Source organism: Buteo buteo, chromosome Z (genome assembly GCF_964188355.1).
Source record: "Buteo buteo chromosome Z, bButBut1.hap1.1, whole genome shotgun sequence".
Lineage (NCBI taxonomy): Eukaryota > Metazoa > Chordata > Aves > Accipitriformes > Accipitridae > Buteo > Buteo buteo.
The window spans coordinates 54,906,153-54,921,150 of NC_134204.1; the positions used below are offsets into that span (position 1 = coordinate 54,906,153).

The 14,998-nt window shown below is 47.5% G+C and overlaps 1 protein-coding gene across 3 annotated transcripts in view; it reads left to right on the top strand.

The window, feature by feature from the left end:
- The window catches only part of PSD3 (pleckstrin and Sec7 domain containing 3), a 114,465-nt gene that overhangs the window by 36,454 nt on the left and 63,013 nt on the right, over positions 1-14,998 (top strand). For all 3 annotated transcript variants that reach the window (XM_075020993.1, XM_075020994.1, XM_075020997.1), the window contains exons 5-8: positions 6,218-6,424; positions 6,529-6,609; positions 9,665-9,777; positions 12,609-12,667. In XM_075020993.1, coding sequence (XP_074877094.1) covers positions 6,218-6,424; positions 6,529-6,609; positions 9,665-9,777; positions 12,609-12,667 — 460 coding nt within the window. The remainder of the gene's footprint in view (positions 1-6,217; positions 6,425-6,528; positions 6,610-9,664; positions 9,778-12,608; positions 12,668-14,998) is intronic.

The following is a 14,998-nucleotide window of genomic DNA, read 5'->3' on the forward strand; positions in this document are numbered from 1 at the left end:
GATTACAGGGCTTGTTTGTTTATTTTTTACTTTGCTCCTCCCTGTGTGACGTGACAAGGCTGAGGTACTTTTCAATGGATCCTTGGTGGGCACTCTGTGTTGTAGAAACCATCCTCCCTTCATGTGTCCTGGTTGATGCTGAGCTCTTGAGACACCCACTGAATCGAGTTGCAGAAAGTGCAGCTGTGTCAGTCCTCAAAGAGGGATCTACTTCAAAGCGTATCTTTGAAGAGAATCCATACGTAGGACTTCAAAGCTGATTAAACCATTCGGAGTAAAATAGCACAGTGAGTCATCTGCTAGGAAAGGGCATTATTTTTATTATTTTTCTCCCCTTCCTACAGTTGTATCTTGGAAGAGCCCTTGAGCTGGAGGTAACTGGCAAGGTAAATTACTGCTTGACGTGATTTTGTGCTCACTTGCTCCCGGCCTGAAGAAGCCGGTTCAGAGCAAAGCTGCAGCAGAGCCGTTCCCAGCCCGTCTGTGTGGTCGGTCATTTGGAGCAGGAACTGACTCATCACGTCCCACTGCTGCTGGGATTTCTTCGCTTTCTCCAGTGGGGCTACTCCTTTCAGAGCCAGGCTGTTCAAGCATGGCTTTTCAGTTCCCTTGAAACAAAATTCAGCCTGTGCCACCGATCATTTCTGATCGGCTCTGAAATGTGGAAGGGTATCACTGGCTGAGCATCCACGTCTCTCCGAAGGGATTCGTTCCTGCAGGGCAAGACTTTTCCCAGAGGGAAGCCTGCTCCCCCTCTGCACTCCAGGCTGGTGTCAGGGGCATCCGAATGCTTCTGCCTTTCTCATGTCCCTGCCATGCTGCGAGGTGAGAGCTGCTACTGAGGGGCTGTTGGATTAGAAACAGAGCATGCTCTTCACAGCTAGAGCTGATGATTATGGTTGAGGGGATGGTGTCCTGCGTTTCGGAACCCAGAGGAGAAGGCTTGGAGTGAAGGCACTTAAAACAACAGGGCCGCCACAGTTCTGCAGTGTGATTCTCAGCCCCACCGTGGCTCCCTGGTGGATGCTGTACCCCTGCTGAAAACAACATTTGTTCTGGCCCTAGCTTCAGCATGCCAGAATGCCTCTCCACCCTTCCTTATTTTTAATCGTTGCTGCGTTTTGCTCTGGTAGAGTTTGCTGGCAAATGCTTGACTTAGCCTGCCTTGAAGTAAAGCTGATGTTAAAGGTGTGCAGATTTACTTGAGAGAAAAAGTTGGTATTCCTCCTGTTTCCTCCTCCTGTTTTTCCAAAAAGACCTGGGAAGGTCCCAGCCCTGTCTCATCCAAGCTTCCCCTGAAATCAGTGCATCCAGTGAACTCCCTTGGACGTGCATGCTGGATGGATTAGTGTTCCTCAGGGAAGGGCCCCATGTGCATCCAGGGGAGACTGTGTGCCACAGGGTGTATGCAATGCTTCGGTCTGGCAAGAGCTGCAGGCAGTGGCAAGCTGGGATCGCGGATGTGGCTGGGCTGAGTTGTCACACCCTGCTATTCAGTGTCAAATCCGAACATCTTCTCCTTGTTAGCAGCTGAGGCAGTTGTTCCGTGCTGGATCTGAGCTGTTCTCCTATAAAGCAAAATGCTAACATGCTTTTCTTCCATGGGACAAAACAGAGAATTTTTTTCCTTGTGGATTTGCTAAAAAATGAATAGCATCCCAAGGTTTAAGTCACCTGAAACTGCAGGTATTCATGCTGAGGTTTCCAGTTGCAGCCTAGTAGACTGGGAGAGTGGACCACTGAGATGTGAGGTGCCTGTATCCTTACCATTATGTTACTGGCCTTGCTCATTTTTTGTCTGGAAGTTGCAGCCACTCCCCAACTGTATGTTGCTATGGAGGGTTACAGTTTTGGTGAAACCCAGGATGGGTTGGGGAGGGGAATAAGTGAATCTAGAATATTCTTAAACAGGTCAGGTGTGCCAAGTGCTGAGCATGACACAATTGAGATAACTTGGCATTGGGAGCTAAATCACTGTAGACCTGGTTGATAATGGAATAAGTGAAGGAGATAGTATAAAATGTTTCAGACTCTGCCTAGCTGTTACGGTGTGTTATGGAAAACCAGCTTTACAGATGTTACAGTCTGCCCACGTTTCATCCATGAGCGTGGAGGGACGGCTGCTGCTGTTAAGTATTGAATTTACCATAGCAGCTGTTTTATCAAGTTGCTGTAATTTCTGCTGGATGTGGTGGTCACAGCCTCTGTGCATTTACTGTGAACTGGGGATGCTTTGGCAGAAGGAAGGAGAATGTGTCAGGAGTGCATTGCTGGGGACAGAAATAAGAAGGTCTAAGGACCTGGTTTCTGACCACAGCTCATACACTGTGAGACCAAAGGGGTCTAGCTTTTTGTAGCTTCTGTTTTCTGTGTTTTCTGATAGCAGAGATTAATGTAAGAGTCTCTGGATGAAAATCAGCAGCTGTTGCTGCACAGGCAATTACCAGTAGTATCATTACAGTCCCTTTTGGCCTTGAATCCAGGATTAGGGGGAATATAATCTACTACATTTTCAGCCCACTTCTGTCAGTGGAGGTTTCTCATTTTTATGTGATAAAGAGTAAAGCTGCATGAGAAGTCTATGTCCAGTCTTGCTCTGCATCACAAAGCCCTTTCTTGGCTTTGTTTAGCTGGTAATGCTGCTGTGGACTCTTTGTGTATAGAAACTGTAGATTGCAGAAGATAGACCTATTTGCAGCCTTGGTTGCTCCTAGCCCTTGATTAGAGTTCATTATAAGCACTTCACAGAGGGAGGCAAGCATTAGCATCTGTGTTCAGCAGCTGGGGAAACTGAGACATGAAAGGAAGATGATGCACCCAGAGAGACTTGGAGGTAAGAAGAAATGTCAGCCTTTCCCCTGAGTAACACTCCCCCTGTCCTGGACCCTGCTGAAATGACCTGTCCAGAAGGCAGCTTGCAGTAGTCCTGCACAGGGCATCTGCATTTCCTAAGCCTTCAGTGGCATGGGCACCAAGTCCTCTCACCACCTAAAAGACCCGAGAACTGAAGTCTCCCTTTAATGTTAACAATCTGGCATTTTCCCTGAACAAGAGGCTTATGTTACAGACAACCTATGTTGTTGAATTGATTGCCTCCTTGTACTTAATAAGTAATAAGCTAATCAACTGTCGGAATAAGTGAAGGAAGCATCCCTTATTCTTTGACTTGATACATGTATAGAGACCCGCCATCAGAATGAAGTTTTAAATCAGGGAGGTTTGAAGCTAAGGTTTCTTATGCAGCCCCGTTGGCTAGTTTTGGCAAGCAGGGGAAAGAGCATGCTTTCCTTCTTGCTGGGTGTTCCTCCTTCATATCCCAGGCACTGCTCCGAGAGGCAAAACAGAAGCTGGGAGCTGCCGTACTGTTTATTTCACAAAGTGGCAGATGCTGTCACTTCCTTTCTTTCTAAACTTACGGTGGTTTGCGGTAACGTTGACTCTCATAGTGCACTGGTTCCTAGCAGGGTGCAGATGTTTCTTGTCAGCTTTGGCCATCTTTCAGGGCTATAAATATTGCCTTTAATGAAGAGCAGTGGTGAAACAGGGTTGTGATTTATGAATGAGGCTCTGCAAGTTGGCATGGCTTTCGAAGCATTTGTACATGGAAGGCTCCATAGGTGTGTTAGCTCACCTGGTTATCCTTTGCTCTTGTAAATTGTTAGAGCTGGGAGTTTGAAACCAGTTGTGCCTAATTTGAGTGGACAAGGCGTTGCTTGGGGCGTGTCAGAGGACTCTGGAATTTGCTTTCTTCACAAGTTTGGAGTAGACCAAATTTAGAGAATTTCAGACACTGACTAGTGCTTTTGGAAAAGGCTGAGAAGGCAATTCCCACAAAAACAGTATCAGGAGGGGCTTTTTTTATTTTCTAGAGTAGCTGGTGGTCAGTGATGTTAACGCTGTTGAAATTGTATTGACAGTGTTAACTCCCTACTAGAGCACCTAGACTGAGCCCCTTTTGTTGTAGCACTTTATTATTTACACTGAAATAAATGCAAAATCAAATCCCCAGCACGTGTAGGAACAGGTTAGATGTCTGTTTTCCCCAGATACTTGATAAAAAAAGTTGTACCCACAGTGTGGATGTGTGATACTTTTGAGGTTCTTGCAGCACTAGGAGGATGGAAACAGAGTTGAAGCGGGCAAGTCTCCTTCCTGCAGGAGCACTGCGCACCTCCTTCTCTTAAACCATGCATGGGAAAAGAGGTAGGGCACAGGTGATGATTTGTGTGGAAGGAGGCATACAAAATAGCAAAGATTTTTATTTTAAGCGCACAGTATATGAAAATCTCATCTTTAAAGGGTTAATAAGTGGACATTTCAGTAAATGGCTAGATAATTGTCACTGGAGCACAGCAATGGGTTGTTCTAACTGTGGCTTGCCAAGCCTGAAAATTACAGTGGTGTATGAAGCTGTGGTATGTTGAAGTGTTGTGTTTAAAATCATCTTTAACTCATTCCACTCATATCTGCCCTGCGCATGACCCCTGCTGATCATTCATCAGCCCTGTGTAAACGAGGATTTAGTGGAAAGAATTTCTGTATAGGTTGGGTTTTTTTTTAATAGAAATGCTGTCACATACACACACAGACACAGAGCTGAGGTTTTGCAAGAATTTTCATGCTGGTGTCAGAGAAAAGCTTTTCCGAAGTTAAAAGCCTGCCTGTGTGCAGGGGTGTGTATGTGGGGGTGCGCTTTCTGGTATGGAGAGCTCTTGCCTCTTTGAGGGGAGAGGCAAAGCAGGCACACAGCTCAGCCCAAGCTTTCCTACTGTAGTAGATGTGGGAGGAATCTATAAATGCATGATTTATGTAAAGTGCCCTGGGATTGCCATGCTGAACATCCTGACTTTGAGCAGCCAGTGAGGGAAATTATTGCCACCACGAGGGAGCTGGAGGAAAGCAAGCAGTTTTCCAGGCTGGCCTGGGTGGCTTGTGTCTCTCTCCCGTTCCCCAAACTGGGTTCCTTGCTCTGAGTCCTGCTTTTTCTAGCGGTGCCTCCCAATGGATGCCTGCTGCTCATGGGTGGCACGGAAGCCGCTCAGACTTCTTGCCGATGTTATTTTAGATTTGGGGAGTCATATTGTTTCCAGGACAACTGGGGAAGAATGAGGAAGGGACTTGTGCTGACTCAGCTTGGAGCTACTGAACACCCTGGCTTGCTCGCTGCATTTTCCCCTGGAAGATGGCTAATGGCCTACTTTTACAGGGACCCCTTCAAGCTAAGCAAGTGATTTGATTAAAAAATAGAAGTGCAAGAAGCAAATGAGGAGCCCATGTTGTCATGTGCAGTTATAGGCTGATAACAGCAAACAGCTCTCTGTGAAGTGAGCACAAGTTGTGGACACTTGGCATGCTCAGAAAGTGAGTGCAGGGCAGAATGTGTTTCTGGGCTGGAAAGCCCATATTTGGGTCTCCATGTTTAACTCAGTTGTGCTTTAAGCCCGGCCAGCAACTCAGCACCACACATCTGCTCGGTCACTCCCCCACCTCCCAGTGGGAAGAGAAGAGAATAAAAAAAAAAAAAAAAAGTAAAACTTGTAGGTTGAGATAAGAACAATTTAATAACTAAAGTAAAATAAAATACAATAATAATAATAATAATTTTAATGAAAAGGAATATAATTTTAAAAAAACCAACAACAACCAACCAAAAAAAACCCAAGAAAAGACAAGTGATGCACAATGCAATTGCTTACCACCTGCTGACCGATGCTCGAGCAGCGATCTGCCTCTCCCAGCCAACTCACCCCAGTTTATATACTGAGGATGATGTTCTGTGGTATGGAATATCCCTTTGGCTAGTTCAGGTCAGCTGTCCTAGCCATGCTCCCTCCCAGCTTCTTGTACACCTGCTTGCTGGCAGAGCATGGCACACTGAAAAATCCTTAACTTAGGATAAGCACTACTTAGCAACACCTAAAACATCGGTATGTTATCAACATTATTCTCACACTAAATGCAAAACACACTGTACCAGCTACTAAGAAGAGAATTAACTCTGTCCCAACCAAAACCAGGAGAAACTCTCTTAACCTCTGATGACTCCTAAATAAATGTCCCTGTTCTACACAGCTCCTTCAATTAAGTAGAATTTGCTATATTGTGTAATCTTGCCTCTGTACCATTAATTGCCTTCTATTCTAAGAGGAATTAAATTCTTCTTGAAACTGTAATGTCATCTTATTTTTGTTCTTCCCATATTCTTTCTGTCTCATAGCAATGCTGAACTGCAGAATATGGTGTTAGACTCTGCTGCTGCCATGGGGAGCAATGAACTTCAGGAGAAAGATGTTGCTGGAGCCCTTGGCCACGATCTCAGCAACGGCAGCAGCAGCAATTTAGAAGCAGCCAGGCGCCTGGCTAAGCGCCTCTACCATCTGGACAGATTCAAACGCTCTGATGTGGCAAAGCATTTGGGTAAAAAGTACGTGCTGGTATGAGGCCTTTGGCCACGTTGTTCTTCTTGCTGGTTCTGGAGGGGTTCACTCTTGAATGATAATCTTTACTTATTTATTTGTTTGTTTAAAGCAACGAATTCAGCAAGCTTGTGGCCGAAGAATACCTTAAATTTTTTGACTTCACAGGCATGACGCTGGACTACTCGCTTAGGTACGTGGCTGTTTGCAGACCCTATGTTCTTGTTTTAGTAATGGTACTGTTTGCTGTGTTGTCCTGATTGAAGCGGTTGCTCTGTGGGGGCTTAAGAGGGTAAAGCAAGGGATGTGACTGGTTTTTGGGACAGAGCTTTTCTCTTCTGTTTGGCTTGGCGTGCTGCTGTACTCGAGAGTGCTACTGGAGCAGTGGCATTTCCTGGAGAGGGAAATCTTTGGGTGGACCTGCTTAGAGATGGTCCTTGATGCAGAGGAGATAAGAGAAAAATGACTGGTCACTTGGTAAACAAGAGACTTGTAGTCTGCCAGGTGCTGCTGGGGAGTGAAGGTGTTGCTCACAGCTGAGCCGTGGAGACTTTTTGTCTGATGCCTTTTGGAGCTTGCTCTGCCTGGCCGCAGTGCACAAAGCCAGGGCCAGGGTTTGATGTGGCTCGGCAGCCCTCCTCACCATGTCCCTCTGAGGCACCCAAAAATGTGCAGAACAGCAAAAGCTTCCATGTGGAAAATGCCATGGAGTTTGGTTGCTGCCAGCGTGGGTGTTTGAAAACCCAGCCCTTCAATTTTCCTTCCTTTTTACACTGGAATTAGGCCTCGGCAATGTTTGTTTTCAGCATATTTTTTTTTTTAGGAGGCAAAACACCAAGTTTGTGTAGCAGTGGACTGTTAGCACAATTGCTGGGGTTCTGGTATTTGAAGGGGTTTAAAGCAAGTTTAAATCATCTGGCTGAGGTTACTCAAGTGGGTTATTGTGTTTTTTTCTAACAATACAAACCCAGGAGGTCTGGCAGGCACTTGCCAGTCCCCTTGCAAATATATTTCCGGGGGGGTTGACTCCAGGAGACTGTGACAGACCCCAAAGAAAGCCCAGAGTCCTGCCTGCTGAAGGTGGTGAAAACAAAATGTGCCTGCGGGAGAGTGAACTGACTGCTCCTGCAGCAGTGGAAGCAGAGCTGAGCTGGAGCGCCCACCCGGCACAGGGCGGGAGCAGCCGGGGCGGTGGGAGGTCTGCTGCTCCTTCCGGGTTTTAGTAGCCCTGAAGCATGATGCTAAATATACCCCTCTTTTAAATTGTGAAATCCAACACCTAATTGCTTTGTGGCACATATTTAGGAGGTCTCTGCTCCCGGTAGATCTCCTGTTAATATTAATAGTTGTGACCTTCTCTAAAATATGCCCTGGCTCATGTGGGACTTAGACACGCCAGGGGTTTGCTGAGATTTCAGGAGAAGTTGCAGCGACTGCTGGCTGCATGCCCTGAGCAGGGGCCGGGGACAGAGCATCCTCCCGAAGCCTGGGGGAGCCAAGGTGTGCTGCCTCAGGCTCGCAGAGGGCGAGAGGTAACCACCCTGTTGCTGCTGGCTTGTTGACAAGCTGTGGTTTGTAACCATTTTGGAGCCCGTGGCGGCAGCCCGGACGCACGCTATCCCCAGGCTGTCGGGAGGCCGATGTGCAGTGCGTATCACCATCGGTTGTTCCTTCATTGTCCTGCTCTGCTTCCACACCCTGGCCCGTGCATCTCGCATCCTCTGCAGGATCGCAGGAGGGGAGGAGGTGGGACCGCTGCTCCAGCCCCTCTGAGAGTCCATCCTGGCCCTCCTGGTGGGCAGAAACTCACCTCTCCGAGGCAGCTTCCAGGGGGGGTAAAGGCACTGAAGAAGAGGAGAGGGTGTAGGCCAGTGGTGCCTGGCATGGGCAGGGGGTGTTACTGGAAAGAGCCCGAGCTGGAGGAGGAGGAAAGATGGCTAGTTGTCAAAACATCCAATGGGGGCATGAGGAAGGAAAGGAAGAGAAACCCTGCAAAGACTCAGTTGTATCTGCTTGTGAATTGGATTATTTGCAATATATTACCTATGAAATGAAGTTATTACCAGGCAGATCACACTCTGTATGCGTGCGAGATCGCTGCAAATACAGCCTGTCTCTGACCTTACATCAAAGAGAAAAAATTTACTTTTATTCGTCCAGACTAGATAGATGTGAATGTTCCAGCAACATATTCCATGCCTCTCAGACCTGGTGTTAGTTTCAGTCTCATGGGGTATTTAAAAATTGTCTATTAGGCACTCATTTTGCATGGCGTCTTGCTTCAGACCCAGAAGGTTTGTGTTTTCAGGCTTTTCTTAGAAGCATCCTGACAAATGAGCGTAGGCTGATACTGCTGAGGTCATCTTTTGGCTCCAGGATGTGGGGATTTTGGGAAGTGCAGAAGTTCTTTGGCTGTGAGGCGAGTTTTCCTAGCAGGAAGAATAGCGGCGTGGTTGAGAGACGGTGTGGTTAAGTGTCAGAGGAAGAGTGGAATATGCATGCGTGTCCCACCTCTTTGCACAGGCTCGCTATCTGTGTCTAGCGAGCATGCCCAGGTGTGCACCAGCCCTGTGCCTTTGAATGTCATGAGCAGGAACCCAGGAAGGCCAGGTTGCTCCTTCCGCTGTTGAAGCTTGGTGGGAGATGTTATGACTCTTCTGACTTCTTCCCCAGATGTGTTCTGCAGGTCAGGTAGTCACGCTGCCCTCTGCAAGGCAACCTTTGTGGTCCTGGGCTGTTCTGATGAGTGACCATCCAGAATGAGGACCACACATTTGGTGTGGGCTCTGAGTCTGCAGTGCATCTGCTTACTTCACTGCCTGGAGTAGCTTCTCTGATTTGGATGGGAGTACTAATGGGAATACTAAAAGTTAAAAGGTGCAGGGGTGGCAGACAATTAGAAAAGGACAGAGAACACTCTAGATGTCTGTCATGCATAAACAACACCTGCTCCAGTTCCTTTCCCAAAGAAAAGAAAAATATTAAAAATAAGAACAACTCTTTCAAATGGTGTAATTGCTTATTAGTTTGTATATTCCATGGCTGAGACCAGTGGTAAATTAACTCCTACTTCATTTACTATAATGTTGGGATTAACTGCACATGGGATAAAAACCCATTTTCCTGGAAAGGCCAAATATCTGGTGTGTGCTTATGTACTTCTTGCTGTGAATTGTGCTTTGCTCTGTGTGCTGTGTGAGGCAAAAAGAGATTTATGACTTTAATTTCACCTTTTTCACTCCTTTTAGGAGTTTCTTTAAAGCTTTTTCACTTATTGGAGAAACTCAGGAACGAGAGAGAGTTTTAATCCACTTCTCCAGCAGATACTACCAGTGCAACCCAAACACCATTTCTTCTCAAGGTAACTTTATTTCTGATATGAAGGTCTTTGGTTGTCTCCTTCATCCTTCATTCTCGCCTTCAATAGCACGTATGGTGCGTGCCTGGGGAAGGTGTGTAATTGCCGTGCCACGCTTGAGTGTGCCTGTGGTGAGCATTGAAACCCTCCACATTCTCCACATGTAATCATGGTAAGGCAGTGAAAAATCTGTATTCATCCCCTGTCAGGAAAGGTGCTTAGGCCTCCTCAGTGTAAATCCTCAGCTGTAGCATCTCCAGATTTGAATGTCCTCATTTGTGGTTTCTGGTCTCGCTGACTTCCACCATGTGTGGGTACCTGTATGCTAGCTACACGCATGTGGGTGAAGATAGGTCCCATCTTCAGTGGAAGAGAAGCTGTTAGCTTTCCATGCTCCATTCAGTGCTTGCGTCTCTGCATGCACTGGCAGCAGGCATGCCAGTTCTTGCCAGTTGTGGGGGTGAATTTTGGGTGCTGTATCCAGAACCTGGCATGGTTTCATTGCAACTAGCTGACATCAGCCAGAGTGCTGCCTCCTTGCCAATGTTTTCAGTCATTTTGGAAATGGATGGGGGAAACAAACAAGCACACAGATCAAACCTGAGAAAGTTGGCATTGGAGAAGAGGACGAAGTGTCCGCTGGTGTAGCTGCTGTGTTCAGCCAGCTATGCTGGTAGAGGCATGCGGCCCTGACTGCAGTGCGGGCTGATCACACGCTGAGAAAGGGAGGAGGGCGAGAAAGAAAATAAGCACGGGCTAAGCTGTGCTGTTAGTCTCAAGTGTAAGCGAGAAGGAGCTGCTACACTTGGAGGTACTGCCACACTTCCTTGCCCCTTGCTTTGTGACTGGTCCCCGTTGCAGTGAGGTGATGTTTGTCCACTTTGCATCGGTCAGCTTTACTGGCTGGCATGCCGGGGAGGGGAATAGCAGTAAGACAGGATCTGCTCTCATCCCATCTCTGTCCTTTGTAATGCCTTTCTTGTTTCGAGACACCACAGGCCGTCAGGCAGAGTAGGTGTGTCACATCCAGACTGAAATAATGACTTGCATATTGATGTGGCAGCCTTACTCTAGTCCAGGGTGCAGCAGGGACATTACCACTTCTGAGCCTGAGTAAGCATTTAGATTAAAGTGAATCCTGCAGTCTTTGCCCAGGATTCTACATAATTTTGATGCTGTATTTCTGCTGTCAGTAGTCAAGTGCTACACTGCAGAAATATGGTGGTTGTTCCTTTCGATGGAAATCCAGGATTGCATTTGCCTTTCTCTTTTCCTCTTTCCCTTTTCCATCATCTGGATGCATTTGCAGTTTGCAAATGAGAGGACAGGTTACTCTAAAGAAATGCGTAGACCTGAACTGGAGCGCCACAGCCCCAGATTCAAGCTGCTTCAGACTTACTACTGCTAGCGATAGTAGTTCTTCTCTCATGTCATGCTCAGCTACGGTTCGGCCACATTGCTTGGGTGCTAGGGCCTATATGAACATCGTAAGAAAGTGTGGTCCTTTCCTTGGGGAACATCTTTCTGTGATGGCTTCATCTCACACAGATTCAAGCCTGTGATAGTCATGCTGAGTGTGAGATATATGTATCCTCATCCCCATTCCTCTTCCTTCACAGCACAGAGGGACCTGTCCGTAGTCATTATCTGGTCTCAGCTACAATGGTTTTTATGTACATCTCCTTACAGTGTGTGCAAGTCTGATAAATGACTCCGTGTCTTTATGACACCCCTGTGAGAGAAGGGAAGGTAGCACCGTGTGTTTATGAACAAGAGAATGGAGAAGGTATTTTTCCTAATGTGTTCCTAATGTTTGGAAACTGGCTAGAGGCATTTGGATTTTCAGAGGTGATAAATGGCACCATGGGCACTGTCACCTTTGTCTGGATTTGTGCATAGCCAATACACTTTGGGTATTAAAAGAGGTGCCTGGAAAATGAGGACTATGAAATTGGTGTCCTCTTTTGCAAATGATAGTCTACCTTGACTTTCACAAGTCTGCCACAGTTACTCCAGGGATGGAGCTAGGGATATAATCTGTCTCTTCTGGTTCATTGTTGAGGGCCTTTGCTACAGGACTGTAGCGTTCGCTACATATCAAGGTGCCATGCTTAGATCACTGGTCGGCCCGGACCAGGGAAAGAGACAGATAACACACACAGTGTGAGCGCCAACTTCCGCCTTTTATTGCGCAGTTAATTCCTTTTATACTAACAAGGGGAGGTGGGGTTACAGGTACATCACAAGGCTGTGACTAACCCTCTAACTTTCCGTGACATCGCGAGATCTTCCGAACGTCGAACCCTACACAGGACCACCTTAGAAATTGCTGGAGCACTTTCTACCCAATATGGAGCCAAGGCAGCATAAATAGCTGACTGAAGTTCTCCAAAATTCAGTCTAATTGAGCCCTGAATGAGGAGGGGGCCAGAGGAGGGGGAAAATAGGATACCGTGTTGTATCCACTCTGCATGGAAGAATGGGTGTATTTTACTCTTGCCTTTCTGAAATAAATGAAGAAGAGGGAGCTGATTCAGGCTGTGGTATTGGTATTAGCAAGCAACGGGTGACAGCGTGGTTTCCTGTCTAGTTTGTCTCATCCATGGGTGCTGCAAGATAGTTCTGACAATCATTAAAAGATGAAAGAAAGGCTGTTCTGGCTTGGCAGCTGTAGGATGACCTCACTGTTCATTTATTTAATTATGTGTATTTCTTGATAAAACAGATTCTTATTAAGGAAGCAGACTCAATTCAGCTATGAGGCTCAGTTTCAGCTGTTCTTAAAGGTCCAGTCATGGGTCTGCATGTGACTCTGCTTATGTCTCCTTCTGCAGATGGAGTTCACTGTCTCACGTGTGCCATGATGCTGCTGAACACAGACCTGCATGGCCACGTGAGTATGCACAGCTTTGTGTAGACTGCTCCCATTGACTCTGTGCTTGGAGGGGGTGGTCTTCTGGTAGCACAGTCCCCTTGCTGGTGGCCTTCTCCTAAAGCAACCCTGCAGAGAGCAAACAGTGAGAAGGCTGCAATCCCAGGCTGTTGTCGTGGGCAGGGCTTTCTGGCATGCCCAGGTCAGTCATATGTAAGCTGGCATTGTGCCTGGCATTGCCATAATGTGTGAGGATGCTCCTTGTCCTCAGGGCCCTGTCTACCTGGTGTGCTTCCCATCCTTCACTGGTTACAGCAGGTGGCCCTGGCCAGGAAGCTGTGGTTGGGATTGGCTTCCCCTTTCCAGGACGTAAAACCATTTGGGAAGGCAAAAGAAAGAAGGGAGGTGAAGAGTTGCTGGGAAGGTCACAAGGGGAAGGTGATGTCTGCAGGCATCCAATTGCAGGGGGCAGATCTGATGGAACCAGAGTTCTGGTCAGCCAGGTTAATGACAGGTGTGCCCAGGGCCAAGAGAGCAGAGGGGGGATGTGGACATCCTGAGTGGGAGCCCTGTGTTCCCCCACTGCACACCTCTCCCTGCTGCCTGCCCGGTGGAAATAATATGCCAGTTTGAGTCCTCTTAGTCACACTGGTACAGGGTGCCAGCAGCCCTAGGACATGTATTTCAGCACCCATGGTGCAATGTGCCTGCTGTGCATGGTATTGCCATGCTAACGGAAGGCTTCCTCCATCCTGGAGTCAGGATGGAGAGGGGAAAACACAGGGAGCATGGCATGGTAGCATGCAGGAGCAGTGGCTTCAGCCAGGTGGCTTTAGGGCTTCTCTCTGGCTGAGACCCTGCACTGCCAAGGTGGTGGGTTGGGCAGCAGGAGATAGAGGCACCCTGGGTCTGTCTCCAAGGGCTGCTTGGCCCCTGTGGGTGCAGCTCTGCAGTGGGTGCAGGTAATGAAGCTGAGGCTTGTGTGTGCTTCCCCAGGGGTTTTGACGCCCACATCCCATTAACTGAATGCCTTTGTCTGAAAATTGTAGAAGTGGGGGGGAAGGGAGTTGCTAAGAATTTTTTTCCCTGAAGGCTGAGCCTTCCCTGACAGGGTGAGCCGAGGTACAGGAACGTGCCCCACTGTGCCTCTTGGCATACACCGCTTTTCTTGAGCACACCTGAGACTGCCTGCACAGGTATCCTGCTCCCCAGAGCGATGAGCAGCCCAGGGCACCTGCTCTCCAGCCTGCCTCGCATTGCAGTCCAGGGAGGAGATTAAATGGTTGTACATAAGCCTGACAGCATTTCCCAGGGCTCCCTGTGATGCTTTAGTGGGCCCTACTGCCTTCATTAGGTACTGGAATAAACGATCTGTCTCTGACCCATCATCGATGATGATGATTTGCAGCTGAAGCTAGGATGACTCTGGCTGTTGCAGTGTGTAACTTTGGAGGCTTATCCTGCTGGCAGTCATTAGTGTGGTGTTATGTGTACACAGCTGTAATGTTTGCCAGACTCCTGCATGTGTCTTTTCTCTGTCTATCCCTCTCTCCCTGATTTCCTGTAATTTTGGTCTTCCTCTTATCGCTTTACGTTTTTCCACGTAGGTGGTAAGTTGGGCATTTTTGACTTGGAATGCAGCCCCTTGCAGATATACACCACTTGCCTGTTTCCTAGCAAAGATAATGCTCTGACCCATCCTTACTATGGTTCTGCTAGAACAGGAAGCAAATGAGTCACAGGGCTTGTCTACACTGAGCTCCATTTGTTGCTGACATACTGATCATAAGTGTGGACACTTTTATTTCACAATAAGCTCAACTGCTTGTAGGGCTGTAGTGCAGCTGCTCTGCCTTCAGTTCACAGTTTCCCTTAACTCTTGTAGACAAACTCTGACTTATCCCTTTATTTATTGCAGTCTTGCCACATTTCATTCTCTTTTTAACTAAGTCATTTTTGCTAGCTGTGTCTTGGAGATGCATGCTTGCTTCTCTGCAGGGACATCATCACCCAGACTGTGATGCTAGAGACTTTTAAGGTATATGCAAGGCACATCTTATGGAACCTGCGTGGCACTGTGTGGAGATGTTAGCTTTGGTCCTGGAGCAAAACAGCCATTCCTCTGCAATGCCACTTACCTCAGTGGATGAAATGAGCCACACTGCTGTTGGTTTTGGTCAGCATGGGGAAGCTGCAAACTGCTGTGTGGAGGAAACAAACAGAAGCAGGCTGAAGTCTGTCTCGGGGAGGAAGGAAAGCATTTGCAGGTTTCCTAGAACATCTCCAGCCTGCACCCAAAGACTGCAGTTATGAGCTATGTTCTGGAAGCTTAGCAACCAGAGAGCCAGGGTT